This window comes from Misgurnus anguillicaudatus, chromosome 4 (assembly GCF_027580225.2).
Source record: "Misgurnus anguillicaudatus chromosome 4, ASM2758022v2, whole genome shotgun sequence".
In the NCBI taxonomy this organism is placed as follows: domain Eukaryota; kingdom Metazoa; phylum Chordata; class Actinopteri; order Cypriniformes; family Cobitidae; genus Misgurnus; species Misgurnus anguillicaudatus.
The window spans coordinates 12,146,075-12,171,273 of record NC_073340.2 but is presented as its reverse complement, the minus strand read 5'-3'; the positions used below and the strand labels follow the sequence as shown (position 1 = coordinate 12,171,273).

The 25,199-nt window shown below is 39.0% G+C and overlaps 1 protein-coding gene across 15 annotated transcripts in view; it reads right to left on the bottom strand.

The window, feature by feature from the left end:
* Window positions 1-3,569: 3,569 nt before the first annotated feature.
* Window positions 3,570-25,199, bottom strand: part of ank3b (ankyrin 3b) — a 134,584-nt gene continuing 112,954 nt past the window's right edge. For 7 of the 15 annotated variants that reach the window (XM_073866694.1, XM_073866696.1, XM_073866697.1 and 4 more), the window contains 11 exons: window positions 18,780-24,488; window positions 16,853-16,927; window positions 16,409-16,540; window positions 16,129-16,272; window positions 11,500-12,157; window positions 11,194-11,389; window positions 8,801-8,887; window positions 7,648-7,731; window positions 7,411-7,548; window positions 6,834-6,918; window positions 3,570-4,681 (listed from right to left, as the gene is read on the bottom strand). In XM_073866694.1, the coding sequence (XP_073722795.1) occupies window positions 6,853-6,918; window positions 7,411-7,548; window positions 7,648-7,731; window positions 8,801-8,887; window positions 11,194-11,389; window positions 11,500-12,157; window positions 16,129-16,272; window positions 16,409-16,540; window positions 16,853-16,927; window positions 18,780-24,488 (7,289 nt within the window). In that variant the 3' untranslated portion in view covers window positions 3,570-4,681; window positions 6,834-6,852. The remainder of the gene's footprint in view (window positions 4,682-6,833; window positions 6,919-7,410; window positions 7,549-7,647; window positions 7,732-8,800; window positions 8,888-11,193; window positions 11,390-11,499; window positions 12,158-16,128; window positions 16,273-16,408; window positions 16,541-16,852; window positions 16,928-18,779; window positions 24,489-25,199) is intronic. The other 8 variants (XM_073866695.1, XM_073866706.1, XM_073866699.1 and 5 more) reach the window with 8 other exon arrangements.

The window sequence follows — 25,199 nt, the reverse complement described above, 5'->3', positions numbered from 1 at the left end:
GGGGCCTCTGCTCTAGGTAGCACTTACGCATACGTCAATCAAAATGTTTTTAAAAACTCAAAATAGAATTGTCTCGGAGGCCCCCTAGTGTTCGGGGCCCTGGGCTGCAGCCCATGTTGCCCATTAGGATAACGCGGCCTTGCTCGTAGCGGTGTCTGTAAGTCAAAATGCCAAGGAATTGTTGCGTGGAAAATAGTACCAACAGAGTCAGTGCTGGGTGCCTGATGTTAACATACCGGTAGATGCGACTATTACGTTACTAGCATTATAATTATAAAATTATAATTCATACATGTATCACAGTAAAACTGCAAAAATAAAGACAGAAAAACAGATCCAACTAAAATCAAGTCTTATTTATATACAAACAATAAAGAACGCTTCAATAATTAAGGTTGTTGCAGTAGCAGATCAGCTCACCAATCGGGCTTTCTGCCCCCTGGATGCGCGCGCACCCTGCAATGTTTGTAAACTTGCAACCCCTCTATTGATCAAAAATGACTGAATATTATATGATTGATTATGAGTCACATATTGTTGTGAATGCTCCATAATAATATAGATAGTATGTGTTGTTTATCTAATTTACCGAATGAGCCTTTGACATCCAGACTCTTTTTATGAGTTAACTGACAAAAATTGTTACTTTTTATGTTAAGCTCTGAAACAACTACAGAGTTTATATTATGCTAATTTATTAAAACATGAACATAATGAATATTACACGTGCTGGATTTTGGACCAGGGGTAATATAAAAGAAACTTTCCATTTTATAGATACAATCTACGCTCTGAGTATGATTTTTCTGTAATAAAAGCTATTTTGGCTGCATAATCAGCTTACACATTATTCTTTTTTTATGACTTTATGACTAGTCTTCCACATAACTTTTTCTTTATTACTGACCATAACGTTTTTAAGTCTGATATTGAAGGTAGATTACTTTACCACCAAGGCTATGCAATGTGCTATGATATAGTGAATGAAGAATGAATGAATGATTTGTTTCAATAGACACTAATAAATGGTCAAGTTTACAATACCTTTTGTCTTATTTTACCTTAAAATCAAAAGAAAAACTACATATTTTGCAAAAATAAACTGGAGCCAACTGTCTGTACACTACTCTAGCTCTAAACAAACACACCAATAAATTAATAAATATAAAGGGGAGATATCATGTAAATCTGACCTGCTATAATTGGGTCACCAGTGCTTGTATCAACCTAGAAAACGTGATAAAGAACAACCCTGTACTTTAGTTTTGGTAAACTACTTTCTGCAAGCATGTAAAAAATTAGGTCATTCAAATTTCACTCCTGTTGCGATGTAGAAAGTGAGTCTTACAATTATACAGAGAGAGAGAGAGAGAGAGAGAGAGAGAATAATTGACAGCACAAGAGAGGCTGCGTCCAAATACCCACACTTGCGGTCTTCACTTGACCATTTGACTACTTAAATGATGTATTTCCTGTATTTTGACCCAAGTGTTCAAGTGGGTGTGAAGATCCCAAGCGTGCATGTAGGAATATTCACGTGATGGGACACACTTAGCAAGTTTAAAAATGTCAATATAGGCAGCAATTTGCTCCAAAGCGTATTCTTTTTTTAATTAGGCTAGTAAAAATATATATTTTGTAGTTGTTTTACGTTAAATAAAATGAATACACAACACAAATGAACATTTGCTGAACTTAAAGATTATTATCTACACTTATATGAAACTTTCAAAAGCGGAATTCTTTGCACCTGTAAAAAGCTATAAATTTTGTGCATGCAGCTTTATTAAAGTTTATTGTTTATTCAATAGTCCCTGAATAAAAGACACAATTAATGTTGTTTCGAATTATGTGATAAAAGCAGTTGCAGTTGTTTTAGAAAATACATAACAATGTTTGCACCAATGAAATGTGCAAAACTTTCTGTTTTACCTAAATATGTAATATCCATTATTTAAAGGACAAGTTCGGTATTTTACACTTGGTGCCCTGTTTTCAGATTGTTTGTGATGAGGTGGAGCGGTTTTGGCTGAAATTTGGACGTGTGATGCTGGCCCGAGAGTTTTCGGGTGTTTGTTGTGTCACCAACTATCTCTACAATGGCTGCAGAGGTGCACTGGAACAATCCTTCCTAAAATGCATTAAACTTTCGTTTACAAAGACGTGAAACTCACCAAGTTGTCAGGGTTGTTCACTGATATGCTCACACAAAAATCATTGCAAAAGATGCTTTCCAACAGCTGTTTTAGCATTCGCTGTAAACTTGTTGACCTATTTTTCCAAACGCCTCACACCCGTATATTCTTCCGTTGAGAGCTTGAATAATAGACACTCCAGCCCAGTTGGTGGCGATAATCCACCTTTGCAAATTGCAAGAATACAAACAAAGTTCCTGGCGCAGAATAATACCGTACCTCACAGCACATCTAATACAAGACAAAAACTATGATAAGACCTGTTGGAAAGCATCTTTTGCAGCGGTTTTTGTATGAGCATATCAGCGAACACCCCTGACCACTCGGTGAGTTTCACGTCTTTGTAAACGAAAGTTTAATGCATTTTAGGAAGGATTGTTCTAGTGCACCTATGCAGCCATTGTAGAGGTGGGGGGTAATACAACAAACACCCCAAAATTCTCGGGTGGCCAAAAACGCAAGTGTGGGTATTTGGACGCAGCCCGAGTTTCAATTTCAACAAACCACCATTATTTTTTAAAAACATTGCCTGCCAGCATTTTTTGTGATTTTCACAAATTGCCTTCCAGTAAGTTCTCTTCTATAAATATATAAACATACAATATATTAAATAAAAGAACAGACCCTCTGCTTTCAAACAAACAAATACATTTTTTTTTTCTCTTTTATCACCTTCCCAATATGGGTAAATTTCTTCAAAAATACCAAATTTTGAGCAAAAAGTTGAAATAATTGCATTTTTGTAAATAACTTTTGTTATGAGATTCAGAGCGATGATCAAAACATCCACAGACTTTGAACTGTTTTTAAATTAGTTGATGCTTCAGTTTTTTTATAAATTGGGTAAGTTGATAATAGCAGAATTATAGATTATCATAAAAACTCATCAGAGAAGCTTCATTGGCGGGTAAGCATTTTGCCTAAGTTACATTAAAAATCGTTAAAAGTGTTAAAATGACACCCAAAAATGGCTAATTTTTGCTCACACCTACAAAGTGGCAATTTAGCTACAATAAATGATCTACAGGATCTTTTGAGCTAAAACGTCACATACATACTCTGGGGACACCAATGACTTATTTTACATCTTAAAAAGTCTTATGAAATGTCCCCTGTACAATTTTCAGAACATGCTGGTATTATTTGTTGTACTAAATGTTTTTTGCATTATTACAGTCATGAGAATTTGAGGAGGAAATGTGCTTGTCAGCTGTCATGAAATCGTCACAATGTAAAATTGTGATTAAGTTGATATTATATTCACACAAAAAAGTTCTTCTATATTTTCTTAATGAGATGCAAGTATACATGAAAAAATACTTAAAGTTTTAATGCTAGATCACTGTGTAATAATAAATAAAAAGAAAACACATCAAGGGTTTGAACACAATTTATTATAAGCTTAAATAATTAACTTGATCATCCAGTGTATGTTTATTTCCATACATATGTTTGTAACCAGATCTGTCATCCATGAATGCTGAAGAGTGATTTGCAGTCAATAATGCACCAAAATCAAAATAAAATTTCCCCAAAACCACAGCAGCCTTGAAAAGTAATAATACTCTGCTAAAATGATTACAAATGACAGGCTGACAGAAAGACTTGTACATCTTACAGCCAAAACACATGGGAACAGTTAAAAATCTGCGTCGCGTCAGCTGACGTGACACAACAATCTGATGAATCTTTAAGTGCAGAGGAAGCTCACATCAATGAGTGATATTATCATCATACTAAAAAACATACAATGACAAGGCTGTGAGTGGACATCCACAACATTCTCTCTTTTTCTCGTGTGTGTTATGCAGTTTAAAAAAAAGAAGGAAAATAAAGTGTATTACATGCATGAAAATATTAGTAATCTGAAGATGTCCACAGCTGCTCCAGGTTCAGTACCGCTGAGAACCGCAGGTTTAAAAGAAACGTCTATTCTTGTTATTGTTTCATTTACAAACATTTCTCCTGCTAATAATTATACACTCGAGCGTTCCCTTAAAACCGGAATCAGAATTGGTAGTTCATTCCTACACGCTTGCCAGTGCATTATCAATATCGTGAGCCACATTAGAATTTATACAGTGTCATTTATGTACATCGTAAGCTCCATTAAACAGCATTATACACCCAGACATTATGAGTCCAAAAAAATAATAAAAAATAAGGCGAGTGTAAAAGTGATTCAAACGTGCCCATCCATTTCTGTCAATCATCAAAGGATTTTGTGGCCTCTTTGGTCACTTAAGTGTTAGAAGTGTTGCGCTTATTTCAGACACTCGCACCATCAATGTCCTCTCGACACTCAGTGACTGTTAGCCGCTCTCTGTGTTATTGACAGAAACAAGTTTATCATGCTCATGCGAAATCAAATGTCCTCTGGCTGAAATCCATTGGTTTTTGTGAAGGTGTAGATCTTCCTGCTCTGACCTCCTGCGAGTTTCCAGTGATCTTCCTCCCAGGAAAATGATTTTAAAACAACGTTAAATCTGCAAGCAAGATACACAAATAAATCAATCACGTAAAGTCTCTATTTTCTGCAGAAGTGCACCACCAATCCTAATTACATTACTATTAAGCAGATGCTTTTATTCAAATTTGCATTTAACATTTGATTTATGCTTATTTTCTTCTCCTATGGTATAGATGGTTTCAGCAGTAACAACATAAACAAACAGCTTTTGTGGACTAAATGCAACTTCCATTAGACTTCCACATAGAATAAAAAACAACAGAGAAATAAATGACAAGTAAATTACCTTCGTTCATATATCATATAACGCGTATTAACTATTACACTAAGCTAATGTTAGTGTGTAAAATGAATGTATACAATGTTAGCTACAGATCCTTGAATTCTTGCCTGACTCTCCGCACAGTTGTGATCCATGCTCCTCGTCTTAGCAAACCAAAACATTTTATTTTTTGATAAAGTATTTGTTTCAGAGATAAGTTTAGTCTCTAGCCAGACCGATATATAAATACAGAGCGGAAGTTCACTTTGGTTCAGGCGCGTAACCGCAACAACGTGCGTGCATCCAAAGAAAACGTTTATACAATAAATTCAATTAGATTTAATTAAAATGTATTAACTTTCACAATTTTGCTTTGTAGCACTGTAGTAAATACAAAGTAGCACAGCGAAATATATAAAAAATTAAATACCAGGCAGGTCTCACTGTTTATACGTAACATTAACACTTTATTGTCCATTTAAATAGTATAATGTAGATGTATTTGCAACATTTAATCGTAGCATTATTACATTTTTACAGCCACAAAACGTGAAACATTTTATACCATAATGATTGCTGTATAATAAAAAGTGGGATTAAGATCGATAGATAAAGGGTTGAATTTGGATCTGTTCCTCGCAATCGTATGACATTTTAAACAGCGAATGAACATCTTTTGTGAATTTATGTTGTTTTTTGGTGTAATTATGAGAGAAAACGCCTTTTGTGTGTCATGGCAAACAAACAAAATATTACAAAATGGTTAAGTAAATACAGAAATGTTATTCATTTCAAGGTTTTAAAGTGTAGTCTTGTTTAATATTGTGTAATTCTCTGAAAGTCTGCATGAACATTTAATTAGATAAATGAATAAACTGTCTAAAATAAATAACTCAGAAAATACGACTGAAAACATGCCAGTTATAGGAGTAAGAAACGCCAATGCCAGCAATTTTAATATTTATAAATAGGAATACGTACAAATTTGTACATCTGTAAACAGTGTTGGGGGTAACGCATTAAAAGTAACGCGAATTACGTAATAATATTACTTTTCTGAAGTAACAAGTAAAGTAATGCATTATTTTATAAATGTACACATTAATATTTGAGTTACTTTTTTAAAAAAAGTAATGTGAGTTACTTTTCAGTTTAATTAATTCAATTTAAAAATAATGTACTGAATTAAACTGAACATATTAACGTAGAATTACGCACTTTGTGTGCCTGAGTATGAACAGTTTGAGTCAAAAACGAAGATGGCAGGCCAGAGCTTGACATTTTTGCGATCATAAAAAACACCCGCAAGGCCTGAACGAGATCAAGCCTCAGCCAAGTAAGAAAAAGTAACGCAAAAGAAACTTTAAAGTAACGTCAGTATTACTTTCCATAAAAAGTAACTAAGTAACACAATTACGGTATTTACGTTTTGGGGGATTAACTTAATATTGTAATGCAATACTTTTAAAAGTAACTTTCCCCAACACTGTCTGTAAATACGTAATTAACATATTAGTCCTGTCAAAACGTCGATATTATACATTTCAGTGTGTATAAAAACATCACACGCGGAGACATGCGCACATGGACAAAAGCGTGATAAGCCAGTTAAGGTGTTTACATGCCATGCGAAATCGGGGAAAGGAGCAAAAAACTACCTGTGCCAATCCGTTTTTGCTTACGCTGTTTATGGGCTTTCCCCGATAAAAGAAAACCATTTTATGCATTTACATGACCTCACGTGTTATCAGTTTATTAAGCATAATAAGAATGTGCATGTAAACGCACTCACTGTTATACAGCACATTTCTCTTGAATGTTGTGTTGATGGCTTTACACAGATTACAGTCTGATTTCACTTAGCTCTGCATTTATATCTTTTAGCATTCATATTTTTAGTGCTTACCCGAAAGTGCACACAACTGTTACGATTGACACTTTTTCTCTCTTTGTCTCTCTTCTTTCTTTTTGCCATTCGCTCTTTCACCAGCCTGCAAAATAAGAGACAACGTTCGAGAGAAAGAAAGAGAGAGATGATAAGTGAGCTGTTCGAGAGCTGTGATGCATTACACCAGACATTATCCAGGGCTGTAACCACACAGACATTGAGGGGGACAAGCCCCCCAATAATGAGACTTTTTTACTCTGTATACATATAGCCTGAATGTTTTGGTCCGCCCCAATGTTCAAGATGTGGCTACAGCCTTAACATTATCACTGCAGTTTCATCAACAGGAGCTGAAATAAAATCAGTTAGTAAGAAAACCAGTGCAACACTGTCCAAAAATAAGAGGTGCACAATTAACAGCTGACAGTTCGTACTTAATAGTGTAAAGTACTGCAGCGTTGCATCTATGTCTATTCTAATAGCTGTTCAATTTACTCAGTCCTCCGTTAATAAAGTCACATCAAGCCCACAGAAGAACACCCGAGTTAGATTTGTTATACAGTGAATTCACACTAACACCGCACACAAGCCCAACCTCATTGTGCACTGTTTGGGGCCCGGAGCCCTGCTCTTCGTCCCCCCCGGCCCTACCGGCCTGTCGGGAGCGCTTCCCACGCTTTCTCTTTCCTTGCTCCTCCACAGCAGCTGTACGACGCACCACTTTTCGAATGACCTAAAAGAAGCGGGTAAAGTCATGCCTGGTAGTACTGATTTATGAGGGGGGTTTGGGGTGGAGGTAATAGTGACTGCACAAGGTGGGCATTGGCATTACTTTTCTGGTGACCATGTTTCCATCATCATCTATGTACTGCTCCTCTGTCACGGTCTCGCCAGGAATGTTTCTGGCCTGATCACCCTACAGACGTAGGACGAATGATGAGAATCACAAATCTATCACTTCGTTTTTAGCTTTGACACAAACACACACAAGCTCCGTGCAGAGTCTATAACGCAGATAACAAAAAAGCATCGCTCTCATTTATCACAGTACACAGTCTACAGAACCTACTACAAATTGTTCACTTCAACAAAGCTGGAGATTAGGCACAAAGCGCAAGCCAGCAAACTGTCATGGAGACATTACATACATTTATTTTGTATACTGTATACATACATAAACAACTCTTGGGCCTTAAGTTTGACAATCCTCATGTTGAGCTTCATGACTGAATTTGAAATTTGTTCTGATCCAAATACTAATGTTGGGAATCGTGCTCACACTGCACCAACAAACACCAACAAACGTACTGTAAGCACAGTAACAGACAACAACCATATAATAGACCAATAGGGTAAAGCGCGCTTCTTCCTTCCTGTGTATGTATATCTAAGAAGTGCGCTTTACCCTCCCGCTCTATAGGTGGCACTGAGAGGCTGGTTTGCCAACCGCCACCAAAATCCACAAGAAGAAGATCGTCCTCATGTTTGGCAGAGGAATTAACGCTAATAATGTTGTAAATAACCTTCAATTTCTTGCAAAAACCAATCGACTGGTTTCACAAGATATCAATGTGTACTTTTGTATTGGATATATTTGTCTTTTAAACACTCAAAGGGCCGGAAGTCGTTTACTTGAATTATCAAAATATTTTCTTTATTGTTCCATTGAAGAAATAATGTCACAAACATATCGCATGGCCTGAGGGTGAGTGAATAAACACCAAATTTTCATTTTGGGGTGAACTATCCCTTTAATGTCATGAACTTATTTTTATTTTTTACACATTTTACAATAAAAGTAAACTTATCAACCATCACAGGGCTGCTTTATTTGCATGTCATTTGTTTCAAAACCAATTTTTGTTTCATAATAAACAAATATGTTGGCAGTTACCATACATATACACAGGCTCTGGTAAAGCACACAGCAAATCCACGGCACACAGATGAACACAAAACATCTGCAGCAGTACCCCACGCAGTACCTTGAGGATCACTCTCCGTCGATAAACTCTGGTGGTGATGGTCTCTTCTTCATCAGAGCTGGATTCATTATCCTTACAAGCTCCCTGCTAGAGTCACGTCAGCACATTACAGTGCATCTGCCACCATGTTTTACCCCTTTAACTTAAGTTACAAATCCTCCCAATGCTTGGAAATTCATTTATTAGTAAAGGTTAATATTGGATAATCTATGTAGAAATTCCTTTTGAAGCCATAAGCCATTAAAGCACTAACAAGAGTCTAAATCCACTATACACTGGGACACTGATAAGCTATTTACCATTAACTATCACGATTGCACATTAAGGGCCAGATTTACTAAACGGGGGAAATTAGCGTGAGAGCACAAATCCAACAAGGGGAGATAGGAGTGGTAAGGTTTTTTACTAAAAAGCCGCAAATTAAATAACACAGGCGCAACAGCTAATTTCCATAATGACCAACACAATCTACTAAGAGCAGCACAAATAAGCAGAGCTGATGAGGTGCGGGTGATCTACTAACACCTGAGGTGCTTCAGTTCAGCACCACGGACATCACTGCGGAAAATTTGGGGTGTGAAATCCCAGCTAACAAAGCCATAGTACACTAAAAACAACTGGAGGACAAAAAATGAAGACGTTTTGAAACACCTGCTATTGTGTGACGATTTCTAGTGACTCTTTTTTATTTCCTTAAAGGAGCATTTCACCCGTAGAAACATTAATCTTTATTAAATGTGTGTCATATTTGTAGTCGAAATGTAACATACATTTAGAATTTGGTGCCTATTTGACTGAGAAAAGGGGTGTTTTTAGTCTCACTCCCTCAACAAAGATATTGCACTTCCTTCTTTCAATGATGCAAAATGATGCTTTTTACATCATTGAAAGAAGGAAGTGCAACACTGAAGTCTGTATTTCTCCTGTTTCGGCGACAACTGAGAAAATGATGCATGATCATTCAAAAACATGACTGGGGTTCTAACTATACAAAGCTAAATGCAAATGGGTGAAGTGTCCCTTTAAGTAAATAAAAAATAAAATGGCTTGGCAAACAATATTTTTGAATAATATTTTCCTCTGGCATTCCAAATGAACTGTAACATTTTAGAAAAAATCCTCTGCCTTGTACCACGTGCTCTCGATTCTTTTTTCACTGTTTTTCTGCCACCACATTGCGCGCGCAGCTTGCGGTGACGTAACTGTGACCACACCTTTTCAGCCCTAATTATCCACTGGGTGTCTTTAGTAAATCCTGACAATCGCTATTTAATGCCAAAATTATGGTTTGTGCTGGGGCAAGCTCTTAGTAAATCTGGCCCTAAATAGTGTATTTGGTAAACATCTGAAGTCATTTTACATTGTCTTATAGAAATTTGTAGAAAATGCACTGCAGCAATAAAAATGTCTGATTTACAGTGTAATAAACTAGAAAACAGAGTGAGATACACTATTATGCTGCTTTTCCACTGTACACTACATTCGGACACGACTGTTGGAGTTCAACTCCTAGTGGCAGTCATAATGAAATTTCAGCTTCATCTTAAATGTGTGCCAACCATAGACTGTAAAAAAAGATGGACGTAGTGTCCGTGACGTCACCCATTGGTTTCTGAAGATCGTTTTTGAAGCCTAAAGTAGGCGCTGCCTGCCGTCGCCATCTTGGCCGCCATAACTCGCGGATATCCGAAATTGGGTAACGAGGTGGGACGTGTGTGAAGCTGAGGTGTCTGGTTGCTGAACCCACGCCCGCCTAGCGCGATTCTAGTGACCGCAGTGGCTGTTCACCCCTCACTCAAGTGGCCACGCCCTTAATTATGCAGAACATTAAAGCTTAATATAATTTAAACGGAGGAGTTACAAAAAAATTTGAACCAGGCTGTAAACATATTACTTTCTACTGTAAAGTTGGACATTTTAAAATGGGGGTATATGGGAATTGACCCCCTTTTGGAGCCTGGCTCTAGCGGCCAGTCGATGAATTGCAGTTTAAGTCACTTCCATATTGGCTTCATCAGAGAGATCAGAAGGTTGCCCCTCGGTGCCAACATGGTAGAGAAGCTCATTCCAGCGCAATAGCCTTCAATCTACGAATATTCACCATAGTGGAATAAATAAATGAATGCAAGTAATTAAAATTCATAATAAAAGCTATGCATATATGACAAAGACAGCTATATTTTTGGAGAGAACATATCAAATGAATAATTTATTACAAATTAACGCATCTAAAAGCTCAAATTGTATCCAAAAATTACGCATCCGCAGATGGTTGGCACCCCACAAAGCACCTTTGCGACACTCCACAGGGAACTAATTACTTTCATGTACAGTGGAAAGGCGGCTTTGGCCTTTGTTTTCAGCTTTTCAAGGTTTTTGAAAAAGCACTGTACCTGGACTTCAGAAAAAGGTACGCCATCCTTCTCATTGATTGATCCTGTTCCTCTGTCCTCCAGAACCTCACTGCTCACCTCCTCCCATCCAGATTCTTTCTCTGCTTTGCCCTTCGACAGAAGCTCGTGGTGCTCTGGATGTTCTCCGTTTTGCTTCTCACCTTGCACTCCAGCAGTTGTGGGCAGCGGCTGTTGGCTGTGTGGCATCAAAGTTTAAAGTACATTACTCAACACCTAACCTGCTGACTTTGTGGAATAAGACCATCACAGGTGGATATCAGGATCGATTAAGGTAATGGTTCTTACCTGGACTCTCTTTGCCCTTGCGTATCAGTACCCGGTCCTCTGGCTGAAGATGTTACCGTCGCCTTTGCGCCAGACGTCTCACCCTGCAAACCTGAAATTGAAGACAAATCGTTTTCTGCCAGCTGCACTTGTGAGAGGATCTCCTGAAGCCTCTCCTCAGTCATCTCCACATCCTCTGAGCCTTCCTCCAATTTAATGTTTTCCAAGAGAGACTTGATCTTTTCTTGGGTCACATCTTCCTCGTCAAAACCCGACTTGCTGCTCTCTACAGCTGAGGAACAAACAGTGGCTTCGGGTTGGGCTTCCTTCTGCTCTCTCACCGGGCTGCTTGGAAAGACGTCCAGTTCTTTTGACATTACCTCGCGTTCAGAATAAGACACCACAGGTTCTCGGCCGACACCGAGGTTGTCGTCCTCTTGGCCCAAGGATTCTCGACCTCCAATTGAGGTGTCCTCCTGCATGACAGTAGGAGGCTTGGCATCGGCAGACACCGGGCCGCTAGTGGTTTGCAGGTTAAGTTCACTGGGTCTAACAGGGGCACTAGCTGGGAAGTTTAGCCTACCGTCCTCACTAAAGTAATCATCCTGACGTAGAGGGGTAGGGGGCTCGTAAGACAGGACTGAGGGACTCTTGAGCTCCAGCTCAATGTTCTGGTAACCTGAGTGATACAACACAGGGAGATGGAGGCAAACACCAAAACGCCACAACAACACAGATGCAATGATAACGGCCTTTGAAAATCTCATGGAGATGTTACAGGTATACAGAATGTACCAAGCCCCATCTTTCTCAAGTTTAAAGGAATATTCTTGGTTACTTGTGGTAACAAAATGTGATAACTGTTGAATGCAAAAGAAGATATTTTGATAAATGACACCACACAGTTGACGGCACCCACTTTGTTTTCTTATACTATGGATATCAATGGGCCTCATTTATGAAACGATCCTATGGCAGAAAACTGTGCGTACGGTTGTTTCCAAGCAAAATGTGTCATTTATCAATATAGATGTGAGCGGTGACTACGATCAAATCTTACGTCAGGTTTCACCTCGTGTACGCAAGTTTTGAGTAGGTGTTAAGATGTATGTTTTACCCACAGAAAAAAAATATTTAATATTTACTACTTATAGCAATTACTATAGTTTGCCCTTTAAAGCGTTAACAACTTTCAATAGCTTTAAAAAGCCGTTCAAGCTTAAAAATATATACTGCATTAATTTACGTAGCTCCCTGTGCGTGTTTAGCACAATGAGGCCCATTGTGCTGCAGATACTCGCAGCACAAACAAATACAAAAATGTGTTGCAAATTCTCACAACACATACAAATACAGAAACGCGTTGCAAATTCTCACAACATGAACAAATACAGAAACGTGCAGTATATTCGGAAAGAAGCTTGGTGACTTATGGCGACACGAGCGAAAGTGACCCCTGGCGACCAGATGGGCGTGTCCAGCGATGCGAGAAAGTTAAGAAAAGTTTAACTTTATGCAAATGATGAGCGATTTTCGGAAACAGTGGAGTTAACGTCATCCTTCTCCCGTCAGTTACTGAATTGGTACTTGACTTACGGTACTTGACAACCAGATTTAAAAACACCTTATTGAAGGAGATGTGACACACAGCAAGAAAGTCGCTGGTGGTCTGAACGAGGCTTTATACTACATAGCTCTAATATGGTAAATTGTATAAACAATCATACAGTGGCAATGGGTGCCATTGACTGTGTCGTTACCATCGTTCATCGAAATATTTTCTTTTGTGTTTAATATAAAAAAACTCATACAGGCTTAGAACAACAAGAATTTCCATTTTTGGGTAAAAGGTCCCTTTAATTGTTTTCAGTGGTAGTCAACAGTCCGCCGCGAATGGCCGAAAGCAACCCAGAATATTCTATTACAGGTCAAGCATTAATGTAAGCAACATATAGTGTCATTAGTAGGGCTATTAATCCCAATTAATCATACACTGTAAAAAATTTGCCGTTTTTTGTCGAATCAACACATATTTTATGTTATTTTAACTTAAAAAATTAAGTTAAACAATTTCAACTTGAATATATAAGTTATGTAACTTTTTTAAAGCCAAAACATAAAATAGTAGGTTGAATTGACTTGCAAAACCAAGTTGTTACAACTTCGTGCGGCATTTTTTTACAGTGATACAAAATAAAATAATTATTATTTATATATAAATACACACATACATGTTTTTATGTATATACATATACATATACACTGTATATATATACAGTATATATATTATTTATATATATAATACAATATATAAAAATCTGAATATATATATATACACATATACACATATATTGCAAAAACAAACTTTTCTTTTGTATGCAATTAATACAGATTAATCACGATTAATCTTTTGACAGCCCTAGTCATAAGTATAGTTATAGCTATTTTATACCATAGTTTACCATGTAATTTTCAAAGGCCTACAATGACAACACTAAATATAAAGTTCAGGAACAGAGGGGTCTTGGCGTAAACGGAGGAAGATGAGTGACGATGGACAAGAGGAAACAGAGTGAGATTGTGGATCTCTCAATATTTCAGATCCAGGAAATAAAGTAGATAAACTATATGCAGCAGGAACTATCACAGACACCAGAGTGCAGAAATATGGGGTGGGGTTTGTAAGAAAAAAAATTAGTTTTATTAGAAAGGTGTTGCTGGCTTATATAGGTAATATAAAGATGAGGATGCGATGTGATTTATGACAGCAGGTGTATAGAAAGCATAGTGCATAGTGCAGGTTTCGATGCACTACAGAGAAGAGAAGGAGTCACTGTGCTGGACAGCGTTGTCCCACAGCGATCAGAGATAAATGTGTTGCTATGCAAAAAGTTGATTTGCAGTGGAAGAGCAGTAGGTCTGGATTGGCAGCAGAAGCGCTATATCAGGAAGGTTCAGAGGATTCTGGGATACTGGAGGATCAGGCAGCTCGACAGCAAGCAGACATTCCATTAAATAGCCAGAGCCATGCTATTGATATACTGTAGCTTATACTTATTATACTACTGTATTGCTGTTAACAATACACAAAGAGAAACATGAAGGCAATCATGCTGTTAAAGCAGGTTAGATACTAGAATTATGTTTTCATGTATTTTTAATATATCTCAGAGAAAAATCTAAAGTATAGAGAAAGTGTTATTGTTGCTATTGTGTTCCAGGGAGTTTACTGTAGTTTATATACACATAAACATAATTTTGTATTTATCGCATTAGCATGAACCTCTTCTTAAACCCCATCAAAGCACATGCAAATGGAAATTACATCAAATTATTTTCTTACTTTTTGCAGTAATTTTGCAGAGTTCCCCTACTGAAAAATCCAGCCAAGACCAGCATAAGGTGGTAGCTGGTTTTAGCTGGTTTAAGGTGGTTTACGCTGGTCCTCCCAGCCTGACAAAGCTGGTCATGCTGGTGGGCCAGCTGGTCTTCCAGCCTGACCAAAGTGACCAAAAGCTTGCTACACCAGCAAAACCAGCTTCCTACAACAGCATAACCAGCTAAAACCAAGCTGGGAGACCAGCCAAAACCAGCTCACCACCTTATGCTGGTCCTAGCTAGATCCTTCAGCAGGGTCTGCAAGTATTTTTAAATATTTTTACCAAAATCTTTAATACGGAATAGTGCTGCCTCACGATTAGTCGCAACCAATCGCCTGCAGAACAAAAGTCCCTGCCCACACAATATATGTGTGTGTACTGTGTACAACAATTATGTATAAATACACACACAGACACTCATGTATATAACTAAGAAACATTAGCATGTGTATATACATGTTTAAATGTATATATAATCTATATCTATATCTATATCTATATATCTATATATATATCTATATATATATCTATATATATATATATATATATATATATATATATATATCTATATCTATATCTATATCTATATCTATCTATCTATCTATCTATCTATCTATCTATCTATATATATATATATATATATATATATATATATATATATATATATAATTATACATATATAATTATACATGTATGTGTGTGTATTTATATAAACATAATTATTATACACAGTACACACACATATATTATGTAAACAAAAACTTTTATTCTGCAAACGATTAGCCGCGACTAATTGTGAGGCTGCACTAATACGGAAAGTAAAACTAAGGTTTAATAAGGATGCATTTTAAATTTTTGGGATATGTGCTGAGCTTCGTGTCGATTGTGGTTGTGAGGCTTTCACAAATATTCCACTTAAAACTTCTTGTAGTTTCCACTGTTTATTATTACGATGGGATTAAGTTTCGATTCAGCATCGGCTTATGTAACGTATACAGTAGCTGCATGCTTAACGCTTTCATACAAACATACAAATCGAACGCAATAAATAAGACCACACCCATCCCTGACCGGTGAAATACCAGCCTGGAATACAGTGTTTATTTTGTGGGGAATCTAATAAATTGAGATTTAAACTTAAACTTGAGTTTAAGTTTATACCGGGTTTAAATTTAGAGCAGTAAATGTTTTGCCATGATGTTTCTATGAATCTACAGATTTGTGAGAGAAATAGAGAAATAGAGTTCAGGTAGATGGGGCTAAACTTTACCATCAGCCTGCTCCTGGGAAACTGCGCTATCATCTGCAAAACATCTTGTGCCTGATATGTTACCATAGTCAAATATCGGCCCTTCCAGCAATGTCACAATATCCAACCGATTGATCTTAGTCAGGACTGCAGATAAGGCATCCGCTGAAATGAGAGAGAGAGAGAGAGAGAGAGAAAAAAGAATGACTCACATATGATGAACAATAATCACATAAATCCTATACTCAACCAGGTCCCATAAACATCTCTCCATACCCTCATTTATAAAACGTAGACTTACTCGTAGCGTTTTTACCATCTCGGCTAACCCATTTCTTTAACAGCATGAAACTCTGAGCTGTCAATGAATTGGGGTTTTCCACACGGATCTGATTGATCTCATCCACCGAAAATTCCATTTCCCTGGCCATTTCTGCAACACATTAAAAATAGATTAACAATCTCGTCGGTCTGTGCCTCGCCCCTGTACACATGTGCAGAGTACTGCAGTGACTGCAGATGACACACCCTACTGATCACAGCAACAACCACGCTGAGTAAAAACAACACAATACTGAACTTATACAACAGTATTATACAGAGAAAAAATTATATAAAGCCAGCATATATTATCACAAGGACATTTTAATCAAAAATTAAAAATATATTGCATTTTTGTGCAAGAGAGGTTGAGGCACTTTGTCCTCTAGGTGGTGTCCTTTCTCAGTCTTTTGCAAGATCTTACCGGTCCAGCTCAAGCCAAGATGATCCGCCACAATTGCCATACGCAGATCTGTCCTTTCACAGGGACTCTGAGGGCCTGAGAGGAGAAGACGGAAAATAATAAACACCTTATAAAACCTTTTCATGTTAAAGAGGAGGTTAAAAAGTAATATAAATTAAACTACACTTTTCTGATCAAGCACAGACAATCAATAGGTTGGAGAAGAATATGTTTTATGTCAAGTGTGACGTACTGATCAGATAAGAGTTTCCAAAACACTTTGGATCTTGCCTGGTTAGCTTGTCAGTGGTTTTAAAAGAGTTAAATTTAAATGCATACCAATCTAATTTAAGATTAAAATCTTACCATAACAAATCACAAATGAAATATACAGCACATTGTAGATTCAGAGTATCATGCGGGTAGATTCGGTGCTGTACTAGGACTGTGTGACTGCGTGGGCTCATAACATCTAGAAATTTCCTAAGCACCTCACAAAGACTAGAAACCAATGAGAACGGCCAGCGGCCTACTAACACTGGCATGCTACAGTAAAACTGACTAATCAGTAGAAAGATCTGGAAACAAGAGACCAGTACACAAGTACATAAGAGAGAGAGAGATGACGACATGACAAAGATGACATTTACAGTCAGATCACATCACAGGCAATCACAACGGCTCATGCAACTAAGATCATACAGTACAAGTGGAAAATTTTACAAACTAGGCTCGATCTCCACGCCGGAGGCCACTTGAGGCCCAGCACCCTGACTGCCTTCACCTCCATCAGTCCTCTTACTCCTCCTTCTCCTCCTGTCTCTGCCGGACTGCTCAACCTGTGACCTCACGTCTCTAGCGCACCTGGATGTACCGGAGGGTTGTGATGGTTCTGATAAAGACGTGTTCCTTGATGTGCTGCTTTCATCATCTTTATCATATGCCTGCATCTTTTTCTCGTCGCTGGACAGGCGGTCCAGAAGCTTCACTGTGCCACTATGCTTTGAGTCGCTACTAGTGCTTTTGGAAACTTCACGTAAAGGCTTCTGTCCACATTTACTGCCTGATCTACTAATCTGGCCTGTTTTTGAAATGTTTTTGTTAGCTATAACTTTGGTTGGCTGTGCATTACCCTTCTGATTGGCCAGTGTTGTAGTCCTACATTTACCTACAGCTAAAGAGCTAACATTTTTCAACTTCATCATTGGAATTCTAGATTTAGGCTTTACGTCTGGGAATGGATCTAATCGATTCCTGGCTACTGGTCTGAGCTTCTTATTCGATGTGATGCTATGATTTTTACAATCCAATGGTTTATGCGGTGCTCTCACTGGCAATCTGGACTTTCTTGGCTTGCTTTTAATATCCTTGCACTGGGAAATCATTGCTGTATTTTTCTGAATACTATAATTTCTAAAAGTGTCTATTTTGAGCGAATTGTTACATGGGTTAACATCTTGACATGTACCAAACATTGACAGCTTATTGCTTTCTACACTGCTGTGTTGCAAGCACTGAGTTCCAACATTTAAAGCCTCAACATTATTGTAGTTTCTGGAATCATCACAGTCTTTCTGGATGCATGTTTGCAGCATTGCCCCTGACGTGTCTGAGTTTTGATTGTTCTGGCTTTCTATACATGTTTCTGGTCCTGGCGTTTGGCCTTTACAACTGTCTACACAAACAAGATAGTTCCTCTCAACACTGGAAGACCTGAGTCCTACTTTAAAAGAAGAACATAAATTAGAGCTGACTTCTGAATATGGAGGAGGCTCCATGTCCTGAGATTTGTCTGGGGGTTGAGTGCATATCTGAATTATATTGTACGGTATAACCGTGTTGTCCTCCAGCTTAACAACCTGTGCTCTTTCGACTATCTGTGGATTTGAGGTGACTACATTTGATTTTCTGACCCCATCCCCTATCCTCCCTCCCAATGTATGCTCACCAATCTGAAAAAATTGAAGCCTCTCTTCAACAAAATCCCGTTTGCTCATGTCAATCGCACCACTGCGGGTCATCTCAAACATCTTCCCTTCGTGGAACGGGAAAGGGTTGGGCTCGCTAGTTGGTGTGCTTTCATCAGTCGGGGTTCTCGCAGGAGTCGTGTCAGGGGTTGTCGCTGTAGACTTGTCATCTACCACTAACCCAAAGGGCTTGGGCTCGTCATCTTTAATTCTAGCATCCACAACTTCATCTTCCCCTCCTTTGGTTGACCAAGGATCAAAACCCTTTGTTGCAACAGTTTTGAAAGGAGTATTAAACTCCTCATCTAGCTTGTAGCTGAAGTACGTATCCGACAAACCCTGATCTGATTGTTTTCCACCGTCTTTTCCATTTCTTTTGTTTGAGGGATCAATGTTCTCTTTGGTCTTTCTGCACTCCTCAGCTGGTGATTCTTCTTCAATGACTTCAAGTTTGCTTTGGCAGCGGTCACTTGGCCTAGTCATATTATCTGACGACCAAATATCTATTCTGTTGTCATTGGGAAAACCAAATGATTTAGTAACATTTTCACTTAGACCGTCATCCTCATCCTGAAGTTCATATCCATCCAGAGAGTCGATCTCTGTAGCGTCTGTGTCATGCGAGAACTCAGCAGTTGTCGCTATAGAGCAATCTGTGATGGACTGATCATTGCCATTTGGTTCATAATCATTATCATTTGCTTTTCCATTATCATTTCCCTCTGGTTCTTTATGGTTTCCATTCTTGTCATGTTCTTTTGATTGGCTTTCCTTTTCAATTTTCTCCTCATCAATCTTAAAGGTATATTTCTTTACTGGAACTGGTTTAAAGATTGATTCATCCTCATCTGAATCGCTGTCATTAGCTCCTGGGGGCACAGGAGATGGTGGCTGGACTCTTATTATGGGTTCAGCAAGTCGACGTTTATCATACCGCTCCTGGAGATTTACTTCCATCATCTCAGTCTCAGCCTCCGAGGACGGTGTCGACCCCTTCTTCTCAGTCTGTGACGAATCAGAATCCAATGGAGGTGGAGGAGGAAACTCAATATACGCAACTCGTTTGTCTTTTGTCACATTGCCAGTTTCATGTTTTCCATTGGCTGTTTTCTCTGGTTCTCTAAAAGAAAAACGTTTGCCTTGCTCACTATTATCTGACTCCTCTGAAACTTCTGCTATTGGGCTAGCAATACCTGGCACAAATGCAATAAAAGAGTCAGGGGTTCTTGAGGTAAGATCATAGCTGACCTCTTCAGAGCTTGGGGTATCTGGAGTCATTGGACTTTTGCCTGAGCTATCAATAAAAGAGAACTGCTCTAAAGTGTCATCATCAGGGCTGCCTTGAGGTGATGTGGGCTGTTTCTGTTTAACTGTGTAAATCGTTCTAGTTTCTGAGCTAACCATCTTTTTGACTGTACTATTAATTGCTCCAGGTGTATCTTTCTCAGACTGTTTTCCAACTTGCATGCTTACATAGACTGGTAAAGATTTCAACCCTTTGAAACTTTCTCTAGTTGATACTTTTTCCAATGAGCTAGTGTCATGTAAACCGCTTGTTGATTTACCTTCTGCAGAGATATCTTGAGACTTCTTTGTCACAGCTTCCTCTCTCTGTAACTCTACACGGCCCTGAATCCTTGGTTTGGTCAAGGTAGGTATGTGTGATTGGCTCTTTTCAGATTGTTTAGGTAATGTGTCTTGATTCACTTTATTTGAACCAGATAATGTTCTAACAGGAATATGAGATTCAATCTTTTTCTTAAAGGTCTTTATTTCAGAGTCGTTCCTACTGAGATTATCTTTAGGTAAGGAAACACTTGTTTTACTGATCTCATTTTTAGCATCACTTTTAAAAACCTGCTGCCCTTTGTCATGATCTGTTACATTATGACTTTTGGTTATAGATCCATCTTTAAGGCCATTAGAGTGAACTTGGGTTCTCTCAACCTTTTTCTCGCTCTTATGTTCCATTACAGAGGGTCTGGTCGTAAAGGTATCTGATTTGGTCAAGATTTCAGATAATGATTTTTCACCTGGCTGCTTTTGAGACAACCATTCTTGAGCTTTGCTACTCTCGATGGCTACTGTACTTTTGTCGTTTTCTGCTGATTTTCTATAAGGCGTCTGTACTTCATTGGCAAATTCAGCCTTTGAAGTTTTTGAACTAGCAGAAAACTGATATACAGGTAATTTACTTTCTGGTAATGTTTTGCCCTGTTGTTTTAATTGTGCTGTAGGCACATTTTTATCTTGTTTCTGTGCTTCTGTTTCAAGCTTTTGTCTAAATGAGCTCACTTTAGAAGTCTTCACTGGAACCGGAGGGCCTGCAATACCTGTCTTTGACTGCTGAGGAGCATCGTCCTGTTTTGATTTGTCCTCACTGAAGCGTGACAACATTTGTCTCTCGGGACTGTTTGGCAGACTGGAGCCTTTTCTTTCGTTTGTACTGCCAAAGAGCTTTTGCCTGCTTTTGTCCCATTCTGGACTCTTTTGCTTTTTCTCAGGGCTGCTGCACACAGAGCTAGGCCCTGACCTCGTCTCCTGTGAAAGTTTTACTGGTTTCTTTTTCTCAGGGGATTGCAGCTCATCATTAAGCTTTTCTGTCTTGTCTCTGAAAAACTGTGAGACTTCGCTCAGTTTCTCCTCTGCCTCTTTAATAGTTCGATCTACTCTGTCTTCATAAATGAGTTTCTCTCTATTCCTGTCCTGTCTATCTTGAGTAAAACGCATCCAGACAGCATGTTTGGGGCTACCTGGTTCTGTGGTGTAATGTAATACTGTAACTTTGTCATACTGCTCATCTTGTGGGGGAAATTTACCTAATTTGTCTGACGAATCCCTTGCTGACCTGTACTTGGACTCCTTTCTGGGGCCAGCTACTCTTTCTCCATAAAAGCCTTCTGTCCCTTGTACCTGAGACTGGTCTGCAGCTGAGTCCTCTGTGTCAGAATGTGATATGTCAAATTTTTCTGAGAGCAACATTTTCTCTGCAAACCTGTATGACTCGCCCCTTAGCTCTGAGAGCTCATCGTCATGATACTCAATAGAATGCTGGCTCAGAAGCTTTAAAGCTTTGTATGATTCATCAGCAATAAGCTGAGCAGAACTGGGACGACTCTCTTCATCTTGAGAGACGGGTGTATTCACTCTGGATGTGTCTAAAAATGAAGGCAGTGATTCTTCGGCAATAAGCTCATCCTCATCCTGAAGAGCCTCATAATCACCCTCAATCTTATCAACAATCTCCTTAAGACCTCGGTCACCTTTACATATAAACTCTGGATGCTTTTTAGTCTCTCTGATTATGACCTCAGTTGGGTCAGATGTGCTGCCCTTCTCTATGTGTACCTCAATTATTCGTTCAACTTTGGGTTTTTTGTCTTTTTCTAGAAAGCGCGGGGACAATTCATCTCCTTTAATGGAATCTTGGCCAGGTTTGTGCTCAAATAAACCAGCTAGTTCTTTGGAAGGGTCTCTTCCGGACTGAAAAGCTTTCATTATGTCTCGGTAGGTCATTTTTGGTTCTTCACTCCTTTCCAAGCCAGGTTTGTGGTAGACCATTCGAGTTGTCGTGGTAATATGGGTTTCTTCTTTGACGCATGCCAGCTCTTCAGAGTTGACTTTTTTAATTTGCAAGGCCTTAACCTTATCTTTGACCGAGCTAACTGTTGCCTCAGGTTCAGGGCATGCAGGAGGCTTGTAAGTTGCTCCCTCGTCCATTAGTGTTTCACAGGGCTCTTCAGGATGTTCAAAGCTTCTGATTACGTGAACAACTTCAGTTCTGGTTTCTGTTACGACTGGGGGAATAGGCACATCTGTGAAAGGGGGTTTTGGTCCGGTGCTCTCTGCACTTTGAGGTGCTGATGGGGTCTTTTCGCTTCTGGTTTCGAAACCACTATCTGAGAGTGGACTCTTGTCTTGTTCATGGGAAAAGTCATCAGGGGATTCCAGGATAGCATCTGTACCACTATAGGTGTCAGCTAATTTACTCAGGTCTTTCTCTGAGGGAGATGTTCGCATACCTGTGGGGGGCATTTTGAGCTTGTGCTCGGGTTTTATGGTGCGCTTTTGTTTTTCCTCTCCTTCTTTTTTAATTTCATCGTATCTGCTTTTTACATCAGCTATTTTGGAGATGGAACTAGCACCTAGATCATTCATTAAATAATCGACCACTTTAGCAAAATCAAGATCATTCGAAGTTCGAAGGGCACTTTGCCGTGCCTCCTCAATTTCATCTTTGGAGAACTCTTCCCATTCATCTTCCGAGGCTCTGTCTTTACTTGAGGTTTTGGCCTCATTCAGGACGTCCTTTGTGAGAATTTCACTTACTTTGACAAGGTCTTCTTTAACCTTCTCCACCAAACTGAACGTTTCCTCATCCTCCATCTTAGGCTCTTTAGAAACACATGACTGGAAGCTTTTAGTTGCAGTTGAAGTGGGGTCAGTTTGTAAGATTGCAGTCATTCTTATCAAATCTTCCTTCATATCTGCCACATCTTTAAGAATCTCTTGACTGGATGTCAGTGTGGGTGCCGCAGCTTCTCTTAGGGCTGCGGGGGAAATGAACAGTGATGGCTTTGAGGGTTTCTGTCTAGATGACTGTGTTTGAGTGTGTGTCTGAGGTGTGACTGCTATATTGTCTGCTACCTTCTTGTTCTGGGCTTCAGGGATTACGCTGACCACAGAAAATACTGGCACGGTCATGGAAGTGGATGATATTGATGTGTTGGTGGTGGCTGGTGATCTAAGAGATTCATAAACAGAACTTGACAAATTGGATCTAAAAGGTGAAGATCTGAGAGTGCTATAGTTTAACATAGAACCGGCAAGTGTTTTCTCAGCCTCAGTGAATGCTGCACCAACACTGGCTGTAGCTGCTTGTGTTGTGGCTTGTATTCGCTCCTGCAAACTATTAGTCCCTCCTGAAAACAGACGGGAAGATGCAGTGGAGGAGGGATATTTTACTGGTGAAATGGATCCGTTCAACAGGGTGGTTTCTGTACTGGATATCGAAGGCTTTGCTGCTGACGAAAGAGATGACAGAATCGTTTCCCTAGCTGTGTCTGTGGTAGGTGTAATAGACATAAAGCTCGATAGATTTCGAGCGGTTGAGGACACTGCTGTACTTGTGGGGGTCAGGGCTGATTTGAATGATAAAGATGCGTATGTATTTGGGGTCGACTTTACAGAATCTGACTGGGTTACTGTAGGAAAAGTTCTCTCTAGCAGTGATGCAGATGATGAATTTAAGTAAGCTCTTGAGGAAAGTGACGCAGCAAGCCCCTTAATGGACACGGGATCTGTTCCAGTTTTACCCGGAGACGACAGGACACCGGACGAAATTGGAACTTGGTTCTGGGATTGCTGAACCACAGTCTTGATGGAAGATGACATAGACCTGTATGTTCTAATGGGTGATGCTATTTCGCTAACTGACTTTGTAGGGGAAACATTTGAAGGTCCCAAAGTAGACTTGATTGGAGAAGTAGACGTAACGGACCACACAGATTTTAATGGCGAAGCAGATGGCGTGACGGTAGGTGAACTGGAGAGGGAACCCAGTCCACATTTTGTTTGCCCAGGGACGGTAATAGGAGCAGACGACCATGCCTGGTAAGATCTTGTTGAAAAGACAGGTTTGTGAGCGTAACCAGCAGGCAGTGTTCTTGTTGTGCTTCGTTCAACTGTTTCTTTAAACAGACAAATGAAATCCAACAGAAATTCAACAAAAAGGTGAAAAAACAGAGAGACCAGAAGGAAAAAATTGGTCAGTGGCTTGGATTGTCTTACAAGGAGGTAGAACAGCAGTTTATGACGTGAAATGGAACTGAAGATGAGGATGGTGCCAAAATAAAGATAATCCACAGAAACCCATGGTTCACAAAGGGTTCACAAAACAAAACTGAAAGCCCAACAAAGCACAAAGGCAAAACGATGACAAAACGTAAAATGGCAAGACAAATGCACAGGATTACAGTAAAACAATTTCACTTTTGACTTTCGATGTGCTAAATTCTCCTACTACTGACTAACCTCAGTTGCTACAGTGCCTTTTATCTGTTTGATCCAAAACAGGTTTTTGCCCAAATCGGGTATTTTAACAAAACAGAAGACTCCAAAACAAACAAACAAACAAACTAAAAACCCCATCCTTGTTCCTGTACTACAGCAAAACATATTACGGCAAATGCAGCCTAAATTGCTACAGTTTAAAGTTCACAGTATCTCTGTGCTTCATGCAGGTCTGATTAACTTCGGTGACAGGCAATTCAGTGCAAACTGTGAGAGCCCCAGAGACAATCTACCTGCAGCTCTTCATGCATTTCCATAAAAAATAAACCAAGAAAAAAATGTTGCACAATCACAAAGCCAAAAGGAGCAAGACTGGTATCAAAGAAAAC